The 22271-nt window shown below is 41.1% G+C and overlaps 1 protein-coding gene across 1 annotated transcript in view; it reads left to right on the plus strand.

The window, feature by feature from the left end:
- The first annotated feature begins 2186 nt into the window (after window positions 1-2186).
- The window catches only part of COCH (cochlin), a 36014-nt gene continuing 15929 nt past the window's right edge, over window positions 2187-22271 (plus strand). Inside the window, exons 1-4 of the mRNA XM_065593257.1 lie at window positions 2187-2331; window positions 2628-2673; window positions 2826-2870; window positions 15020-15176. Of these exons, the coding sequence (XP_065449329.1) occupies window positions 2212-2331; window positions 2628-2673; window positions 2826-2870; window positions 15020-15176 (368 nt within the window). The 5' untranslated portion in view covers window positions 2187-2211. The remainder of the gene's footprint in view (window positions 2332-2627; window positions 2674-2825; window positions 2871-15019; window positions 15177-22271) is intronic.

A 22271-nucleotide genomic window follows, 5' to 3' on the forward strand; every position in this document is an offset into this window, starting at 1 on the left:
TTTAATTTCTGTGAGTACTCACATGTGCAATTTTGAATTTCCCTTTCCAGAAACAATTGCGCTAAATAACAGTCAACTACATGGGTGTTTATAGACAGCAACCGCTAAAGGAGCAGGAACGTGGCTGAAGTCATAAAAAAACAAAAAAACAAAAAAACCTCGTACAAATATCCCTGAAAATATGCTTACAGACTAGTATTCACTCCTCCATATATAAGTAATATGATCATACCAAACAGCGATAGTATCTGTGGTGCCCAACCGTCCTGCACCATCAGCATTTCACACAGAACACTCAGTTCAGAACAAATGCAAATCAGATTATAAGAAAAAGTTACGTTTTTGTACACATTTTCAAGAGGGGTTGGGAGGAAACGACTATCCAGGCAAAGCGCATGGTTCATGTGTGCTTGGATTCACCATAGCTATTCATCGGTGGGGATGAAGTAACTAGCTGTATACCAATGATTTAAACCAAAATCGGATTCGATTTTCAACAAATCTAAACGCAAACAGCAATTTTAGAGACCACTTAGTCTAATTAGGTTCAAATTAATTGGTATACGGGATTTGTTGGCATGAGTAGACACCCGTGCCAGATTCTATTAAAAACGCAAATAAGCCACTTATAACCGGGCGGGTGCCAATCCATCGCAGACCTGACGGGACTTTTGCCTTGTGGATTTAAGGAGACCAGCTGCAGCAATTCATTTTCCGCCAGGCTACACCCTCCACGCTGCGACTGTACACATAGGTGCTGGAACTAGGGGTGCTGCTGCACCCCCCCTGGCTTGAAATGATTTCCATTATATACAGGGTTTGCAGTTTGGGCCAATGATTGTACAAAGAGCTAGGATAAAACGTGCCATTTTCCTATGAAAAGACAAAGAGCCCGCCTCATTTCTTTATCCACGTAAAATATCTCCTATTCAGAACAAAATGTTGTGACGAGGTAACCGAGAGCCCGGCTGACATTTGCTTAAAACGTTATGTTACAAAAGATTTACCTGGAACATCATAATAACCAGAAAAGACAATGACTGGTTTCAAAGTGGTAATTTGTTAGTCTGTATCAGCAAAAACAACGAGGAGTCCTTGTGGCACCTTAGAGACTAACACATTTATTTGGGCATAAGCTTTCGTGGACGAAGTGGGTTTCAGCCCACGGAAGCTTATGCCCAAATAAATGTGTTAGTCTCTAAGGTGCCACAAGGAATCCTCCTTGTTTTTGCAGATAACATAATGTGTAAGGAAAGGGAACAATAGCTCCCCTAAACCTTTAAAAATCATACAGGCAGAGGCTTGAGAGGCTGTTGCAGAGGCCAAAGGTATCTCCACAGTGTAACAAACTGAAAAGGGTCAGTGGACTCGTGTGTGTGTGTGATTCAAACTCACTCAAAGACATTCAAGAATTTGATATCTGCAGAGCTCCGAACCTGGTCTGACTACAAGAATCAATTCAAACCCTTTAAGCCTGTTCTGCCACGATTTTGCCAAGGAAGGGAAGAAATATAGAAAATGCCCAACAGACTGTGGGCTGCATATTGCTAAGGGTCAGGCGTGAGTGGAACGCTGCTGATGGGAGAACGGTGACTCCAAAGAGCCAGAGTCACACCCAAGTGGACACATGGCAACAGAAAAACTACAGGATTGGGAATCAGCTGAGCAGCTGAGGAATCCAACGGCTTTGTCTTGGAGACTCCTGTTCCCAAAGGAAAATTTCCATCCCTTCCATCAACGGGGGAGAAGGGGAGGCGAGAGAAAGGAGCCGAGCTCCCTCCTGCCCAGCAATGAGCTGTCCTTGCACAAGATGCAGCTCACAGTGCTATCCCACCAGACGGTAAGGGACTGTCTATGAACTTGTACACGATCGCCAAGGTTTGGCCCGGATGGGCGGCAGGTCTGTTTGCCTGTGTGTCCATCGACCCCTTGGGGGCAGAGTAGAGCGCCCCGGGCCGAGTTCTTTTCTCACTTGTCCAGGTGTGACTCCGGAGTCACTCCACAGGCGGCCAGGTTTACACGGGTGCCTGGGAATCCGTTCCGATCGGCTTGCAGGGCCGGGAGAAGAGGCCCTGCCGGCCGGCGCCCCGCGCATCTGCTTGCTGCTGCCCTCAGGCAATTTACCAGTGAGGCCGTCAGCCTGGCTCTCGCTCCCTCCCTGCCGGGTCGCCCGCCCAGGCCACCCAGGCAGCGCGGGCCTGCCCAGTGCTCATGCGCTCGTGGAAGGGTTTAAAGCGCGCGCGGGACTCGCGGCGCTGTCACAGGCACCAGCCGCAGCAGCAGCGCGTTGGGCAGCGTCGCCAGCCAGGCAGTGTGCTGCAGCTCCCGGGGGTGGGTTGTCTTCCACCGGCCCCCAACAGGCTGTGCCCGCCAGGAGCTCCCGGGGCTGGTCCCCAGGGGTCCGAGCGGAGCCAAGCAGCCCGTGCCTGGGCGCAGGAGAGCCCGCCCTCTCCACGCGAGCCCCGCGCAGGTGCCCACACTCCACCTCCCAACCCGGTGCCAGAGACACCCCGAGGCTTGGCCACCGACGCCCCTAACTCCACCTAACCACACACCGGGGGGAGGGGGCGCCTTGTTAACCCTGCCGCTGCCGAGCGCTGCGCTGAAGTTCTCTTCCCTCTCCCCAGGTGCCAGTGTGCGCGGCCGCCATGTCTCCTGTGCTGATGCTGCTAGGTGGGTAGCGCCTCCGCGTCCCCCGGTCACCGCACCCCGCCTGCCCGCGCGGCGCGGCGATCCGCTCCGAACCCCACGGCCAAGCGCGCCTGCACCCAGTTACCCTGCTCGGCTGTGGGACCGCTACTGAATCCCTCTGTCTCTGATTACAGGTGGCGTCCTGCTGGCCAGCCCGGTGCGGGCAAGCGACGGCTCGGGTGAGTTGATAGTCTCCGTTACTTCTCAGAGGCTCCGTTTTATACATAGGGCTGAGCCAGTTCGACACATTAGCGATCATCTCCCTCTACAATCCTGGACATACATTTCCAGCGTAGGGCTTGACTTAAGGGAGTTCCGCAATTGCTAAATATAAATTTGCGCTTGCTTTTTCCAAGCGAACTTAATTTTTTTATTTAGATTTATTTAAAATGTCTAATTGTGGCGCGTTCAAGCATCTCTGTAACTATTCACGGCTTTAATAGTCACAGGGCAAGTGCAAGTTAAACCAAGTACAAAAGCAGCGTGTCTTGTGATTGTAGAATCCTTTTCTATCTCACCTGAAAATTTCTTACTGTAACTGTGATAGGAAAATAATAATTCTTTGTGTATGGGCGACCGGGAATTTGTTTATGCTCTAAGGTAAGAAATGACTGAACACACAGTAGCCTTTTCTCTTTTATATAAAGACTAGCACCAGCATGTCCTTGCTTTTCGCATAATATTAGCAAATTCTGTTAACCAGGCAAATATTCAGACTAATACCAAATTGATGGGATCACATCTCAGAACTCATAGGACTATATGTTTGTTGAATTTAGATGCTAGCTGCGTCTCTTTACCCTATCATGCCGTCATTGGGTTACTGAGCCACTGCTAGCTGCTCCAGAGTTAAGACTGCAGCACCATTTCTGTTCAAAACTGGATTTTCAAAGTGCTCTGAAATCCACATGTATATATTGAAGAAAAAAAACAATGCTGTTACCATATGGGATTGGATGTAGCACCAGCCTTTCCTTCCCTGCATACTAGCTGTCCGGTTGTGAAAGAGAATTTCGTGATGGGGTAACTGTTAACTAACACTTCTTTGTGAATTTATATTATCCGCCCTCTCTCTAGCCAAAAAAATAAACAAAACACAGCTTGCAAATGGGATTATCCAGATACAATGAATGATACACAAGACAAATATTTTTATTTTATTTTTATTATTTTATTCTTTAGTACCAATAGTGTGCTAGGTGTTTCACAGCCAAGATACCTGCTCCAAAAGGCTAATAAACTAAACAGATCAAACATGGGAGATTGCTCAATCATTTTACTTTTTGATGTATGCTATGTTGTATAGAATGTTTGTTTTGTTGGTTCCATATTATTTTGACATAATTATTTGAAGGGAGAACATAGGTTTGTAGCTATATGACAAGACTTGTCTTTTAAAAGTGAGAAGCATAGAAGGAGATGGAGAGAGTTGGTATTTCCAGTTTTGTTTTGTTTTAAATCGGTACAGGGTAGGTTGAAAAACTTTCAGGAGGCAAAGGTATCAAACTTTTCTATAGTGTAACAAAGTGAACGGTAAATGTAGTAGTGTATGTATATGAGAGAGTGAGTGAGAGACACTTACAAAGCTTAAAAAGGATTTGACATCAGACAACCTACAAACATATTATGACTATAAGACTCAATGCAAACACTTTAAGCCAGTTCTGCCATGATTTTACCCTGGAAGGGAAGAGACATCCAAAAGTGCCCAACAGACTGTGGGTGGCATATTGACGAAGTGTAACGGATGAGCGAAACTCTGCTGTTGGGAGAACGGTGACTCCATGGAGCCGGAATCACACCGAAGTGGACACATGGCAGTAGAAAAATAAAAGAAGGCAAATCAGTTGAGCAACTAAGGAGTGCAACCACTTTGTCTTGGGGACCATGTTCCCAAATGAAACTCTCTCCATTCCCTCCATCAATGGGAGAGAATCAAGGGCAAAAGAAAGGAGCCAGAATCCCTCCTGTCCAGCGATGAATTCCTGGAAGCAGAGCATGATCCTGACCCCACATGGTGAGTGACTTCAAATTTGTATGTATAATGTAAGAATTTCATTTGCTATTTTCATTTGTTTGTTTATTTGTTTGTTTTAACTTTTGGCAAACTCTTTAATGTTAGTATGATGGCCTGGTGTCCAACTGATAGATAGAAATAGTTACTGAGGATCTTCTAACTAGGCAGTAATGCAGAACCTAAACCAGGATCAATTTTGCCCATTTATTTGCAGGTACATATAAAGAGAGGGAATAGCTTTCAACACTGGCAGGGAACAATAGAAGAACTCTTTAGGATCCTTCCTAACTGGGATAAAGTCCTGTAAATTAAAGGTATCTGTCAAAGCAACTAAAGAGATATTAAAGGAACACTGGCAATTTAATTTATGCCCTTGCTTAGGGTTGCTTTAAATGGTTTTCAATAAGGTAATATTAATAGAAATTTGTATTCATTTAAAAAAAATGAAAATAAGTTTAAAAAATATTTCCCCACCCACACTCACTCAACAACATGACATTAGGGCATCAGAGGTTTGAGGCAACATTTTCAAAATCATCTACATCCCATTTTCAACAGTGACTTAAGAACCTAAGTCTCACTGAAAGTCAAAGGGATTTAGGCTCCCAAATCACTTAAGTGCTTTCAAAATTTTTACTCTTGATCCTACTCCTATTGAAATCCATAGGAATATTTCATCTCACTTCAATGGGAGCTGTATTAGGCTCTAGATGCCACAAATGAAACTGACCGTATCTGCCCAATCCTGGAAACACCTGTGGATGTTGATCATTTGTTAGCTGGTCTTAGTTAACCATAGGCTGTTCAAAAGGAAACAAAAACAGTATAAATGAAATGTCAAAACAAACAAACAAAAACCCAGACAACATAGCCATTAACACATTTTTAAACCCAGTTATCCTTGTCTATGCTCAGGGCAAAATTGTGTTTAACATTGTATTAGTATAAACCTGTTAGTTAACACATTTTCCAACATGATGCATTTTCCCAGTATAAACAAGACCTGTGGGACTATTTCTCCGTGTAATTTAAACACATACTTGTTTGAAGGCTCGAGGCAGAAAAGGAAAGTGAATACTTCAGTTTCACTGTGCAAGCAGTACAAAAATGGCAAAAGGAAAAAAAAGCATAAGCACTGACATGACGCAAAGCTATTTCACTCTTTATAATCCCTGGCTTTATAATAGTTTACAATGAAACTGTTCTTCAAATATATTGGGACAGATTCTGCTCTCTCCTATACCCAAGCAACACAGGGCAACATTTAGTTGTGGCTTTTATCTTGATAAGACTCCCTTTAAATGTTTAGTGACTCTTGTTTGACAGTTGTGTGAAAGTTGTTCATTTTTTGCAGTAATAAGTAGCAGAACTGTATAGTGCAAAGATGGTAATTTAGGAAAGTATTGGATAGAAGAGCTATGGAATGTGTGATACATCCTAAGGGTATCCAGGGTTGTAAAGCACCTCACCACTGCCTGCCCCTTAGCATGAAGCAGCTATGTCTGTGCCTGCTGTGGGTCAGTTCTCTGAAACCAGTGGCCTCTAGCAGCACAAGCACTGCCTTCCAGACCCCTGCAGGCCTCACTTCCTCTGTTCAAGCACAGACCCATGCCCAAATACTCAGTGTTCCCTGCCGTGTCCAGCCCCTTATCCACTGAACATTCACAGAATTACCAGGTCTGCTGTTCCCAATGGAACAGTGTACATCATCTTGTAACTCAGTACAGCACTTTGCTTAATACCACAGCACTTAGATATATTTATAGTGAAAACAGTAATACATTTATTATCAAAGATTAGAGATTCAAATAATAGTGAATAAGAACTTTGGAGACAAATGGATACATAAAAAACAAAATCATAACTCACTTTCTAGAGACTAAACTAGCAAGTTACTCTTTTGTCTAAAGAAACTTAACTTACCCTAAATTCTCCAGCCTCCATTTTCAACCAAGCCTGGCCTAGACCCCTCGTTTATGAAACAAAAGTGCTGTCCTTTTTCTTCCTCAGTGAAGGGTGCCTGTTCAGGCTCTTTGCCCCACCCAATATACTCAAGCAAATCTCCTATATGCAACTCAAGATAAAGTTGTCTATCTCCACTGTGTTTCCCCTCCTGGCAGTTCTTTTTGACAATCCTTCATTTGCATTCAGTTCAGACTGGTGATAGGGGACCCATTCTGAATGAAACAATACTCAGTCCACATGTAAACAGATAGATGGATAGATATTCTCCTGACAGATAACCTGTTTTTCACCTTTTCTGGTGACTAACACCTTGATACAAACTTTAAGAATATATAGTAGGACTGTCAATTAATCACAGTTAATTCACATGATTAATCACGATTAATTTTTTTAACAATTTTTTTGAGTTAATCGCAGTTTTAATCTCACTTTTAAACAAGGACTGCCCATTAAAATTTAATAATTTTTTTTTATGTTTTTCTACATTTTCAAATATATTGATTTCAATTACAACACAGGATACAAAGTGTACAACGTGCACTTTATATTATTTTTATTACAAATATTTTCACTGTAAAAATGATAAACAAAAGAAATAGTATTTTTAAATTCACCTCATACAAGTACTGTAGTGCAAACTCTTTATTGTGAAAGTGCAACTTACAAATATAGAATTTTTTGTTACATAACTGCACTCAAAAACAAAACAATATAAAACTTTAAAGCCTACAAATCCACTCAGTCCTACTTCTTGTTCAGCCAATCACTAAAATAGACAAGTTTGCTTACATTTACAGGAGATAATGTGGCTGGCTTCTTATTTACAATGTCACCTGAAAGTGAGAACATGCGTTCGCATGGCACTTTTGTAGCCAGCATTGCAAGGTATTTATATGCCAGATATGCTAAACATTCATATGCCCTTCCTTGCTTCGGCCACCATTCCAGAGGACATGCTTCCATGCTGATGATGCTTGTTAAAAAAAAATGTTAATTAAATTTGTGACTGAACTCTTTGGGGGAGATTTGTATATCTCCTGCTCTGTTTTACCAGAATTCTGCCATATATTTCATGTTATAGCACTCTCGGATGATGACCCAGCAGATGTTCGTTTTAAGAACACTTTTGCTGCAAATATGACAAAACACAAAGAAGGTACCAATGTGAGATTTCTAAAATTCACATTACTCATATTTGCAAGCAATTAAATTGGCTCCTGGCTCTCGACCCAAGCTTTAAGAATCTGAAGTGCCTTCCAAACTCTGAGAAGGATGAGGTTTGGAGCATGCTTTCAGAAGTCTTAAAAGAGCAACACTCTGATGTGCAGGACCGGCTCCAGGCACCAGCGCAGCAAGCAGGTGCTTAGGGCGGCCAATGGAAAGGGGATCTTTGGCAGCGGGTCCCTCAGTTCCTCTCGGAGAGAAGGACCTGCCACCAAATTGCTGCATAAGAACGAAGCAGCAGCGGCTCTGCCGCCAATTGTGGCTTTTTTTTTTTCTCTTTGCCGGTTGGGGCAACAAAAACACTGGAGCCAGCCCTGCTGATGTGGAAACTACAGAACCCGAAAGACCAAGAAAGAAAATCAACCTTTTGCTGGTGGCATCTGACTCAGATGATGAAAGTGAATATAAATCGGTCTGCACTGCTTTGGATCATTATCGAGCAGAACCCTGCATTAGCATGGATGCATGTCCTCTAGAACGGTGGTTGAAGCATGAAAAGACATATGAATCTTTAACACATCTGGCACGTAAATATCTTATGACACTGGCTGCAACGTGCCAGGTGAACACCTGTTCTCACTTTCAGGTGATATTGTAAATAAGAAACGGGCAGCATTATCTTCTGCAAATGTAAACAAACTTGTTTGTCTGAGTGACTGACTGAACAAGAAGTAGGACTGAGTGGACTTGTAGGCTCTGAAGTTTTACATTATTTTATTTTTTAATGCAGTTATTTTTTGTACATAATTCTACATTTGTAAGTTCAACTTTCATGGTAAAGACAATGTATTACAGTACTTGTCTGAGGTGAGTTGAAAAATACTATTTCTTTTGTTTTTATAGCACAAATAGTTGTAATAAAAATAAATATTTTGTGTTGTGTTGTAACTGAAATCAATATATTTGAAAATGTAGAAAATATCCAAAAATATTTAAATAATGGTATTCTATTATTAACAGTACAATTAATTTCATGATTAATCATGCAATTAATTTTTAAATCATGTGACGGTCCTAATATATATACATAATTCTTTACATAGCATCTGTACATAAATTTCACAATGATGTTGCTGTCTGGCATGACACTTCCTTTCATTTGAGACCTCACATGGCATTCTTTGGTGAACCAGAATGCACACACCAGAATCAGGAGATTCCTGTAACCCTTCTGCACTCCCTTGCCAGTTGGCATTAAGAGGTTCTTGGGTCACAAAATGTTGAAATCTATGGTATGGTTATTTGATGAATGTCATAGGAGAGAAGACAGACTTCAAAGCCTTTGTAATAGGTTCTCCCCTGTCTTTTGTAGGTCCAGCACTGAAGCAAGACATCCATCCTTATCTTTCTACATGGAACTTCCTCCATTAAATCATGTTTAAATCAGGAAGAAATACAATGTGTTTCCACACAATATTCTGAGGTGTTGTGTTTCTGTGAAGTATAGAGTATGTGTGCAAGCCATGATAGAGTGGGAGTCTGCTCATTTTCTTGGAGCTTTTAAAGCCCAATCCTTCATTCACTGTGCACTCCAAACGCCATTGGGAGTCTATAGTGGACATGAATGGATCTGTAATGATAAATTGCAAGATAAGCTTTTCTCCTGCAACATAATTAGATTTAGAGTCTATGTTTTCAAATTCCCATCACAAAACATTTTCATGAAATTAAGGGAAAGTTCTATCAAATTAATTCAGAAATAGAACGAGAATCAAGTGAAAAATACTTAGGGGTGTAACTTATGGGTAACAACTATTTTCATTAGCATTTATCTACTACATTTGTTATTTGCAATTAAGCTAGGCACAGATAGTCAAACCACTGAATATTTAAAAGGACCTCTCTATGTTTCAAATGTTTTAATGCATTGAACAGGCTTTATCCTCAGTGTTGAATTTGGATGTGTACTTAAGAAGGTAAAAAGTTTAGCATCAGACCAAAATGATTATTAATTTCTAAATTATTATTAATTATGCATAGACCAAATTGCTGTACTGGAGAAGAACATTACAAACATAACAGTAATATTAAGTGTAACATGGGGAGACTGGTGGAGGTCTACAAATGAACATTTAAAAGTAGAGGAAAACTTGTTAGACCCCATACAAGTATGGAAAGGGTGAGAGTATAAATCAAATCCAGCTCCCATGTCTGTGGCTGCAGAGTTCTTCCTGGCAGCAGAATTGATGTAGTTCTGCTGAACTAGGAAAGGAGTTGGATTGTTTGGGGGAAGGGCTATGCAAGAAATGCATATCACTGTGCAGCTGAGAGAGAGATTGTGGGAGGACCAGAGGCTCTTGACCCTTTGGCCCTTCTTCGGTTCCCCAAAATCACTACTGTGATGCATGTGTGGGGTACGGCATGTTATCTCAGCCACCAGAGCTGAGATCCCCTGGGCAGTGGCTCTGTAGCTGCACAGCAGTCTATGGAGAGGTATCTCTTAGAGATAACCAGTGTACACCTCACTATTTGGGTTGAATACTAGGTTCCTGCATTTGCCCCTAAATTAGCCATTGCACCAGGAGCCAGTTTAATTGCTTGCAAATATGAGTAATGTGAATTTCAGAAAGTCAATTAAAATCAAACAGAGTACTGAATTTTCCATAGATTATGAAGACACATGACAAATGCAAGAGGAAAGCCCAGTAAGGGACTGTCAGGATACATCGACATCGTGGCAACAGGCACCGTTACATAGCCATGAATTTATGAAGATTAAACCAATAAAAAGATGTCACTAATTCCCTGAGATGAACTTGAAATAACAAATTAGAATCAAAAGGAAAATCTGTTTCTTTTACCACAGGGACAGACTAGTTCTACAACCTTGCACACAATGGGCTGGCACAAAGCAGAGAGTAGACTATATGATACTGTCAGTGAGTCAGAGGAAAGACCTTTAGGTTGCTCACTTGTAGTGATGGGTACAGTGGCATCTTTAAATAAGTAGATCATTGGGGAAGGGAGACTGTGGGAACCCTAATTAATGATAATACAGAGGATTTTTATAAGCACTTTGTGGGTTCAAAGTTCCTTACAGACTCTAACTACTTAATCCCCACAACACTCATTTGAGGCTGGTAAGTATTTGTCCCCGTTTTATAGATGTAGAAACTGAGAATGAGAAGTTAATGACCAGAATTTCAAAGATACTTGATTTCAGTGGGAGCTGGGGATGTACTGCTCAGCACCTCTGACAAGCAGGTAATCCCATGATGTATTATCCAGTCAGCAAGAGAAATGGGACTAGAGTTTTGGACTTCCAGACTATACTTAAACAATTATACCATGCCACCTGCCTCATCTGCTCTTGTAAGTGAACACAGTTCCCATTGATACTAATGGAATTGGATAGGAGTATTGTTATGACTAACAAAAAAGGGGGAATCTCTTAGCCTGAAGACACTTCCTTACATAATTTATAGAAGAGGAGTTATACCCTCATTACCAGTATGCTCTTGATTTTATTTTAGCCATTTGCTTTCCAGAAATATTTAGTCAAATTTTTGGACCTGCTACTTTTTAATCTGAAAATCATATGAAACTTTTTACAGAGATAAAATTGTTTCCTTTACATTAAAAAAACCCCAGTCTGGATGAAACTTAACATGTTTGTTCAAGTACAATTGCCTTACTTACTGGAAATATTTTTTGAGGCAAGTGGCATGAGCTTTCTGAATAATAATACCCTGTGGCTTAGGCTCTGACCCAATGTAAGTATTATATCTGAAAGCAAGTAGTACCCAGAGGGTCGTGCAGAATTTAAGTGCTGTGGCTGTCACTTTCAGAGAATTAGAAGCACTAACAATATGCTTAGTTCTGTATAAGACTCACATTTTAAAAGTCCCTGTCTCTGCCCTGAAGATCCTACAATCTAAATAGGACAAGATGGACCATAGAGGCACAGTTGTTTGTTTTAAGTAAAACAAAAAACGTTTTATAAATATCCAAAAAAAGTGTATTTTTAAACGATTTCACAAAGCTTTTCACTCCTCCCCCCTCCCCATTTTAAGTCTCTCATATTATGGGTTTAATTTTCAAAATATCAGATGCCAAGGCTCATCTGCAAAACCACATGCACAATTGTATGCCTATCTGGTACACACAATTACTGTGATTAAAATTGTAATATGGTATTTGCACACAGAAATATCCAGAAAGTTCTCACAACTCCTCCTGCATTTCTGTCCCTAGCACTTCTGCTATTTTGAAAATAAGGCCATTACTGGCAAATGCATTGATAAAAATCTTAACTAACACATTTATAAAATAATAAATGAGATAAAAATATATGACTTTCTGGGTCATGTCTCACTTTCATGTCTCACTGACATGCAGTATGTTCAATATGCTAATGAAAAACAGAATTGTTTGCTGTGATCCCAAGGTAAAGCACTTTTAGTAATAGTATCACATGTGATCTTTGCTGCAAGTATGAGTGATATGGGTAGGGCCATCCTAGAGGGGGAGAAGGGGGAGTTTGCCCCAGGATTTCCTATTTGAGAGGGCCCCCAGAGCGAGTAGTGCTGCAACCTGGTGCACCGGGTCACAGCAACACTCATTGAAATTTGGCCCAGCAGTCCCTCTGTCATGATGACCAGGTCGCAATGCCCAGAGTGGGGAGCCAGGCTCAGTCCCTCAGGACACAAATCAAGCTGCTGCTGCAGGATGGACCCCCAACTCCCTATCTGGGCCTCCTCTCAGGGTGAGGGGGCCTCAGTTACAGAGTTAGTCCCAGACCCCCCTAAAAATCTCTGCAGCCCAGGGTATGTGAAGTTGGTGAAGAACTATTTTATATGCTCTAGGAAGTTACTGGGGAAGTTCAATGGCCTACAGGAGATCAGACTAGATGATCACAATGGTCCCTTCTGGCCTTGGAATCTATTCAGATCCATTTAAGATTTTTTCTCTTCATGCTGGTAAAATTTCTATATTTTAGGCCTATAGGATGAATAGCTGATGATACAGTAGTTAACGGAGAGGAAAAAAATCTGTTGCAAAGACGTCAGGGGCAAGATTTGTTCTTAGAAAGTCAATATCGGTATCCAGTCAGGGGTCAGATTGTGAGGCAGAAGTGATGTTACTCCTGAAAAAAAACCCAAGTTTGCCACACTCCCACACTAGTTGGATGTGCTACATTGACTGGGGATAGAATAGTTAATGATGTTGCACATTAAATACCAAGTTCTCAAAAGAACTAGGCTTGATCCTCATGCAAAAATGTATGCACAGAAGTGATCCTACATTTGTGTGCCATTACCATACGTATATTTGCATATGGTAAGTCATCTTAAATCATTGCATGACTGACTGCCAAATTCCCACATACAGTCACAGTAATTGCACCTACATTATGTGAACAAGGCTTTCTGATTTTCAGTTTTGAAAACTTGCCCCTTATGTAACCATCATTATACTTCAGAATTAACATACAGCATATTGAGCGAAATGGAGCAGTTCACACATTTTAGAACTATTGTTTCTCTGAAGATGAATTATGACATAGGTTCATATTTGAAAAATGTCTTCATCAGTTCAAAAATTTACCAAGTAATATTTTTGGTTTTTAATAAAAAATAAATTTTGCAGACATTGATGGAGATAAAAGAGAAGTGCTAATATGGCACACTGCCTCAACCAGACCCCTACATCCAGTTAAGTCATTTGACCATCCATTTCCATTACGTAGAAATATCTTGTAAAATAACTTGGCTTTCCCTTTGTATACTTATATAATGGAAAGCCTCTCTGGAAAATAGCTTTAGGTACTTGTGATGTGCACAGCTGTATTTGGGAATCTCAGAAAGTGGAAATATATTTGATGCAGGGAACGGTCTACAGTAACTGAAGTAGTATATTGGATGTTGTGATTTCTTTTCAAGATTATTATTTAAGTAAATTGTCTTGTGAATGCTACTCTTAATGATTGAATGTTTATGGTTATTTTAACTACTATACAAAATGTAATGTACTGTACTGTATGTTAAATAGTTATTGTTGCTAAAAAGAGAAAATAATATGCCTGAGCTCACAACAGAAAAAACAGAAGAGACAGCAACTTCCCATGGGACAAAGGCATCTGACTCACTGAGGTGCTCTTCAAAATCCCAGCCAAAGACAAACATGAAGTTTTCACTTCGCCAAGTTACATTTTATCTATGTCTATTGACCACGTGGTTGACTTGTTTTCACTGTGTCCTTTGTCACTTAAAGATGATTTTTTTTATGCAACTGACTAAAAGCAGCTTCAGTTAGTTGCACTAAGCTTTCTATACTGTCCATGAAGACAAGCTCTGTGAAGCTCAAAAGCTTGTACCTTCCACCAACAGAAGTTGGTCCATTAAAAGATATTACTTCACCCACCTTGTCTCTCCTATACGCTCCATGGCAGTGGTTTACATGTTCTAGAAATAGGTAGCATTGCAATAATAGACCTAATTCACTCTTGCTGGGGCAGACAGATGAATATCTAACCTCACTGCACTGGCCTCAATTTTTCTGATAGTCTTAATGGGATTGAAGTGAAGTGAAGATGGTACCACTGTCACCTTCTCTTATGAATTCCATCTTCGATGGTGGCTTTAGCTTCTGCTGAGAGCTTCTTAGGAGCTCTGTTGGTAGAGGTTGTCCAGGGGATGGTCTGAATCAACACATCCCTGACCCCCATTCCTTTCATGGACAGTGTTGCCCACTTTTGGGGGTTCACTGGCTCTGAGCAGCCTTCCTCATGCCCGTACGCCCTAGTAATAGAGAAAGCTGCTGCTGCTGCTGCTTTGAACTGCTGGTGCCTTTCTCCTCCAAAGCCCTCCAGCTTGCCACCGTCATCTGTGTTGTCCTCTGCTGAATGTAGTTCAGTGCTTTCAATCATTTCTTGTTGGTTCTTGCTTTTTCCAACATGATTGTGAAACAAGAGTGTGTAATCTTCCTTGTCATTGCCCATGACATATGCTGTGCCCAAATCCTTAAAGCCAGACTGCAGTACAAAACAAGGCTGTAGCTTAATTTCAAATTAAAATGTGTGCTTTAAACTGAGATACGGTGGGTAGATTGAAAATGATCCTCCAGATTCATTTTAACAGGCTGTTCAAGCCTCAGAGCTCAAATTTTTCTTTTCCTCTTTAGCCCCCACTACCATCACATGCCTTACAAGGGGAGTTGATCTCAGAAAGGAGAGAGCAGATGTCCTCTGTCCAGCAGACTGCCCGCTATGGCAGTTCTATGTCTTTGGGAATGTAGTTTATGCCTCCCTTTCCAGCATCTGTGGAGCTGCCATTCACAGGTAAGCTAGAAGACTACTAATCAAGATGACAAGGAAACACATTTTAGAAATTAACTATATTTTTCAGTTGTAACCTTTAGCTGCCACCCAAATTATGGATATTCCTGTCAATTCTCAAAACACACCAACAAAATGTCATGAAAAGACTTCAAGTCAAATACAGCTTGGAGTAAGTGGCTGTAACTTTCATGAAGTCTCAGGGACCAATTCAACAGTGATGATAATGATAGAAAGATGCTCTTAAAACTGGTGTAAATGGCAAAGTAGAATAACTTGCTCTGGCCTGGCAACCGGTGCGCAATGAGTATAATTTATAGATATGGGAGGTGGAAGTGGGGAGACTATAGCCTGAAAAGTTACTAGTTGAAAGGTGTAAAATAAAGCAGGCTTCCGCTCTCCTACTTTCTTATGCCACGCCATTGTCAACACTGCTCAAGTCAATTTTAGCCCCAGTGTAAGCTGACACAACAATGATCAGGATCAATTTACTGCATACAAGCTCAGTATTCATCAATATTACATTAATTTACCAATTATATTTGTTTTCATGACTACAATTTACACAATGTGTAATTTACACCACCACTTATGTCGCTGCAAAATTTTGCCCATGAATCTGGGTATTTGGATAGCAAGAAAAGGATTTTGAATATATTTTTAATTACTGTCACTATATGGGCCATCAGGCATTTAGTGTGGGTTAGAAATGTTTAAGTATTTTAAATATAATTTTTAAAAGAAAGAATTTGTTTCCTTTTAAGGGTAATTAATTATGGAAGTTAGGCAATGTAGCATGTTATGACCTTAAAACAAAATTACTCAAATTATGGTGTAGTTTTTGTGCACTATGTAGCTCTTGGGGTTAAAACTTGGGGGATCATCTGTGTTCTAAAGCTTTTAAGGAAGGATTTGTCCCACTGCATGTGATTGGTTGGGGCACATGACTTACAAGAAGAGGCTGAGGGAACTAGGGTTATTTAGTCTACAGAAGAGAAGAGTGAGGGGGGATTTGATAGCAGCCTTCAACTACCTGAAGGGGGTTCCAAAGAGGATGGAGCTCGACTGTTCTTAGTGGTGGCAGATGACAGAACAAGAAGCAATGGTCTCAAGTTTCAGAGAGAGAGGTCTAGGTTGGATACTAGGAAACACTATTTCACTAGTAATAACTATAATTATTATTCTTTAAGAAATTATTATTTCTCTGGTATTTTTGCTTATTCTTTTAGGGTGAAAACCACTTCACCTATGTAAAGTATGAGCGTGAGGAGGTTGTGCTGGGGAAATTTAAACTCCCACCACACTCCCAACCAGGGTTAGGCAACGGGCAATATACTACCCTCTACACATGTACTGAACTCTTCTTGAAGTCGTAGTTTGTAGAGTCATTTACTTGCTGTACAATAGTATTGTGTATGTTTCTTGAAAGCTACACAAATAGTTTGTATGCTTTTTAGTGAGTACAAATACAATACAGTACAGTACTTTAGATTTAAAAAACTTAACAGCACAAGAATGTGCTGTAAAAACTTTTAATGCGAGTTATTAAAGAACTGACTTCACAACCAAAAATGAAAATTCTTCACAGTAAAACTGTATTTGAATAAAAAATAGGCCCATGTGACAGTTTAGATGCAAATCTGGATTCAGGATTTGGAACTAACCCATCACTAATTCAAGGCTGGATTCTCCAATCCTTCCTCACATGAGTAGTCCCCTTTACTTCAATGGACTACTTGACATGTGTAATGACTGTAGACTATGGCCCCAAATAATTCCCTATACTGTAACTGATGTGAGGTTTTGTGCCCATTTTGGTTATTATATTAAATCTTTCCTTTCTTTTTAATATGCCTATTACTGTCAAGATACGGAACATCGCCAGCCTTTTCCTGACTAGACAATAAAAGGTATCTCTCTGTCATGAGGAGTGGAAGGGAACCTACTGATGATTATGCCTAGATATGAGGAACTGAGCTAAAGCTACCCTTGAGACATTAATTGGATTAATAATCAGAAGGCAAAATTGAGAACCAGATCCTCAGCTGGGGTAATAGTGGCCTAGATGCCAAATTACACCAGCTGAGGATCTGGCCCAATATGTTAATTTTTAGATGGTATATGCTAAACACTAGATAACTCTTAAATCCTAGTCAGAGGTGGGACATGGCTCAAGTCTGACACTGGAGTCCCATACTCCCACTGTCACAAGAAATGCCACACTTTTACCAAGTTAGCTATATTAGTCTTTAGGACACAAGGCTAATCCCAAGGGGTATGAGAATTTCCTGAGTTGTGGTGTTCACTAGGAGAAAATTGGCAGAGAGTATGTTTGGCCAGAGGAATGCACTTCTGGGCAGTTAGGTCTGTTGGGAAACTTTGGGCCACTGCCCGCTCCTGCTGGGTCTTGTTCCTAAGTCACGCCAGAAACATGGAGTGCAGTGGAAGCAGAGACAACAGAACCTGTGTTGTAGGGAAAAGCTGGCACTGAACCCAGAACAGCTCTGGGTCAAAGATGGAGAATACAGGCAAGCCAGCAGCAGCAGGCTGCAGTTGGGAAGGATGCCGCTTCTTGTGGCCACAGGGGAGGAAGGACATGGAAGGAATTGCATTAGCAGCTCGAAGTCTGGGAGTAGGGAGAGAAAGATGGGAGCCAAGTTAATTCAGCTGTCATCACTTGGGGTTCTGTTTTCATCCTTGAGTTCCATCAGAAATGACATCTGTAATTAACTACTTACAAACACATTTTACAGTGGTAAAAAGTACAGGAGTACTTGTGGCACCTTAGAGACTAACAAATGTATTTGTTAGTCTCTAAGGTGCCACAAGTACTCCTGTACTTTTTGCGGATACAGACTAACACGGCTGCTACGCTGAAACATGGTAAAAAGTGCTTCTTATCATGGAAACTTCCAGGGCAAAATTCCTTTCTCAGAGATGTATCTCTGTATCCCCTCTCAGATCCTGACTTCTGTATTCTGCTCTGTCCCTGTATAGCACATGTAGATTTCCCATAAACATCAACTGGATAGCAAAATTATTAGCATCGAAATATGCTAGGAGAAGTTTGCCTTTAGATTTCTGGACTGAGTCAAATGAGTACACACTTTTGTTAAGGGCGCAGCCTCAGCTCTGGGCTCCTTGATGTTTGTGTTTTTCCACTGGAACATTGACTCCGCAGTTTAAAGGTAACATCCATTTCCTTTCATTTTGACGTGTTTTTTCCTGTCCTTGCATGATAACATCATCTCTATCCACTTTCATGGACTGTGTTTTGGCATTGTCTTGTCCTTACCTAGACAATTGCATCGATCTGAACATTACATTACTCTGAGCCCAGTCAAGAGAACAGGCACTTGGCATCATCTCAGATAACTTATTTTTTAAAGTAAGTAGCTTATGTGCTGCTGAGGAGAGCTGTGTGGAGCTGCTGGGCCCCTCTTCACATGAAAAACCTGGCAGGACCATCATGAATTCCAAAGTGACTGAACATTTATCCAGAGGAAAACAATTTCTATGAGGCAAAAATCTGTGATTTCCCTTTTCTTTGAACTGTAGAACTGTTTTTGCTTACCACTGGCTGCTCCAGCAGGTGTTAATAGTTTGATTTGATTTATACATGTATCTGAGAAAAAGGCCACCTCTACTATCTGGAGGAATAGCTTAGTAGTCTAAAAATTGGGCTTGATACGTCAAGACCTTCTGGGAAGAGACATGCCAAAAATGTGAGAAGGTTAAGCTGGCTCTTCATCACCTTCTGAGATACGATAGGTACATTGAGTTCCATGCCTCTGAATGGGAACATGAGACTTTAAAAATTGGAGTCCTGTCTGCTTACCCAGGGTCTGGTCTAAAGATAAATGAACTTGTTGAGAGACTTCAAGGGGCTTTGGACTAAAGTTATACCTTTCATAATGGTGAAGTTTGTTTCGTTTGTTTTGATGTTCAGGGCCAAAAATCCCACTCCCACGCAGTATTGCGCAGTGAGATATTGGATGGCCCTCTCTGTGCATCTGCATTTCAATGGTTTACCTGTAACTCTGTTTTGTTTGTGTGCATTTTGGAATGAAAAGAACTGTCTAAATGTAAACCATGGTTATTACTAATAGTGCACCTGGTCAAGAGAAAGGGCTGCCCACTTCTGTGGATTGTCACTGTCAGGCATTGATAGGAAAAAATGTGGTGATCATTAGTTAACCAATAGAATGAAAAGCGTTCCTGGAAAATGTATAAAGTTCCAGTATAACCAAAACAGCCTTGGCACCCAAGGCATTGGCACCAGAGTAAAATACAGTGGTTCTGTAAAAACATAAATCAGGTTTTGATAGCAAAAATTGTTTTTTTCATTTAGGCGGAAATTCACAAGCCCTTCTGCTTAGCTCCCACATGGACCTTCTGTATAAGGTGAATTTCACCTTTAAAGGAAATCTTGAGCTATCATGAAAATGAACTTTCCAAATTCATTAACAAATGAACAAAAACAGATACCAGAAATACGGTTATTTCATTTCAGCTAATATCAAGTGCGCATTTCGCAAACCTAACATCAACCTCAGCTTTGTCAATAGTCTCAATGAGGCCCAAAATGGTGACACCCAATAACACATCCCAAACAAAAAGAAAAGAACTAATTTCACAAATTACAAATTAACTATTTACATATGCATGGTGTCTGTCAGGACAGTTTCACATCCCCAACATAAAATAATTTTATTCCCACCCAAATCTCTTTGGGGCTTTTCTCTCCCTGGATTTCGTTTCAGTGTGCTCTTGAGACATGTCTATTGTTTCTGTGGAACTTGCTGGCTGTGACAATTCCTGCCCATTCTGTTTGAAATGCTATACCCCTTGATACTGTTTTATATGGTCCTTATGGATAACTTTGGGTTTAGTCCTGGGACCAAACTGTATCCTACACACCACTTTGTTTATTTGAGTTACTACCGTGTAGGGTTCTGTCCAAGTTTTATCCAGTTGAGGGCTCCTACCCTTTTTTCTCCTAGGATTGTGGAACCAGACCAGCATCTCCTCTTTTAAAAGTTTCCCCATCTGACCTGAGGTCACAGAGTCTTTTCATTTTATCAGCAGCTGTTCTCAAATGTTTCCTAGCAAAGCTGTGAACTTTTTCAGTTTTGGATTATAGGGGTCCTGCATCATCCAAATGGTTGAAACCCTTTTGTTCCTCTTCAGAAACTCCATACAAAATGTTTGCTGGGAGGGGGCCTTAGCACATGCCCAAACATGAGGTGTGCTGTAGTACACTTTGTTCTCTCATTGGCTGCTGTTCTATAAGCCATCAAAAGGAATGGGATATGCTAGTCCTAGTCCTCTTGGTGCTGTTTTACAACGGTAGCTAGCTGAACCCCCAAAGTCCTGTTGAACCTTTTGACCATCATCAGACTGTGGATGTGCCAGGGTGGTGCAAGTTTTGTGAACCCCTAGAATTTCACAACCCTGTTGAAACTCTTTAGTTTTAAACAGGGCTTAGGAGCGGAGCCCAGAGCTGGAGCGCGGAGCAGCTCTGGAGCAGTGGAGCTGCAGGTTTTTGCCTGGAGCTGTAGCGGAACCAGAACACAGCTCCAAAGCCCTGGTTTTAAAGTTTCACCCCGATCTGTGTGTAACTCACTCAGAATCCCAAATCTGGTGAAGAAATCATTCACAAGGCTCTCTGCTACTGTCATAACCTTTTGATTTCTTATTGGGTAAACCTCAGGCAACTTTGTAAAGTAGTCCCATAGCTACCAGCAAATATCAGTCGCCAGCCTCTGTCACAGGGCAAGGGCCCAATAATGTCAGTGGCAATGCATTACATTGATGCCCACACAAGATATTGCTGCAAGAGGGTACTCCCAGTTTTAAAGGAACCCTTCTTTGTAACACAAGGATCAGATTTCCTGCACCAGCTTTCTACATCCTGCTTGTGCGTTACCTAATAGAAATTCTCCCTTAGCATTTTGTAACCCCAAAATGTCCAGGAGTTTTGAGATCATGACATAACCTCAGAACCTCCTTTTCCAATGTATCTGGTACAACCAACTGGTATCTGGATCCATCACCCACTGGTTTCACCCTGCTCCTATACAATATTTAATCCTTAAATTCCAAGCTCTCTCTCTGTGACTAGAAAGCTTTGACTGTGGTGTTTACTACATTCCAAGGTGGCTGCGTTTGCAAGGTGATTCTCCAGTCACACACTACCCTACTGTCAGGATCCTGTTTTTAGGAAGTTTTGAGTTGCTCTGGGTCCATTCCTGCAACCCCACCCCATGGTTAAGTGGATGAATCAGAAACATGGGCCCTTTTGCGAATTAGAGGAAGGGAAGCACTCCCATTCCTTTGAGCAACTAATTCCTTGCTCTCCTTCTTAGGACAGGGTTTGCAGCAAGGCTTCTTGGACAAGGCATCAGCATTAACATGCATATGACCAGGGCTGTGTGCTATTGTGAAATCATAGCACTGCAGTTTCTCCAACCATCTGGCAAGCTGTCCCTCAGGATTTCTGAGCCTAAAGAGACATTGCAGAGAAGCTTGGTCTGTCCTGACCATAAACTTCCTTCCATACAAATAGTGATAAAAACATTGTATAGATTTAACCACTGCTAGGAGTTCCTTTTCAGGTGGGGCAATGATTTCTCTCAGGAGAATGTAGACTTTTGCTATGATAAGCTACCACCCTCTCAAGTCCCTGGAGTTCATGTGTCAATACTTCTGCCAAACCATAAACACCAGCCTTTCTGTCCAACGAGTTTGAAATATAAGTAGGCCATGACAGGACCAGTCAGTGGAGCCTTTTCCAACTCTAAAAACAAACATTTATATCACACTCTGCTGACTACTGAAATTGTTTCCCTTTCCCACCCAACTTATACCATCATTTTTGCAATACTCAAATTAACCATCTGTAATAGCAGAGCCCTGCAAAACTCTGTACATCTATAAGTGTCTGGGAGTTGGCCAGCTCTGTACCACCTCAATTCTCTTTTGTCAGTGAAAATTCCCTCCCTACTAATCGTGCGCCCAAGTAGATTCTCTCTTTTTTGGAACATCTCCCATTTCTTCGGCTTCAGTTTCAAACTGGCTGCCTTCAGCATCTCACAG

Source organism: Chrysemys picta, chromosome 4, assembly GCF_011386835.1.
Source record: "Chrysemys picta bellii isolate R12L10 chromosome 4, ASM1138683v2, whole genome shotgun sequence".
In the NCBI taxonomy this organism is placed as follows: Eukaryota; Metazoa; Chordata; order Testudines; family Emydidae; genus Chrysemys; species Chrysemys picta.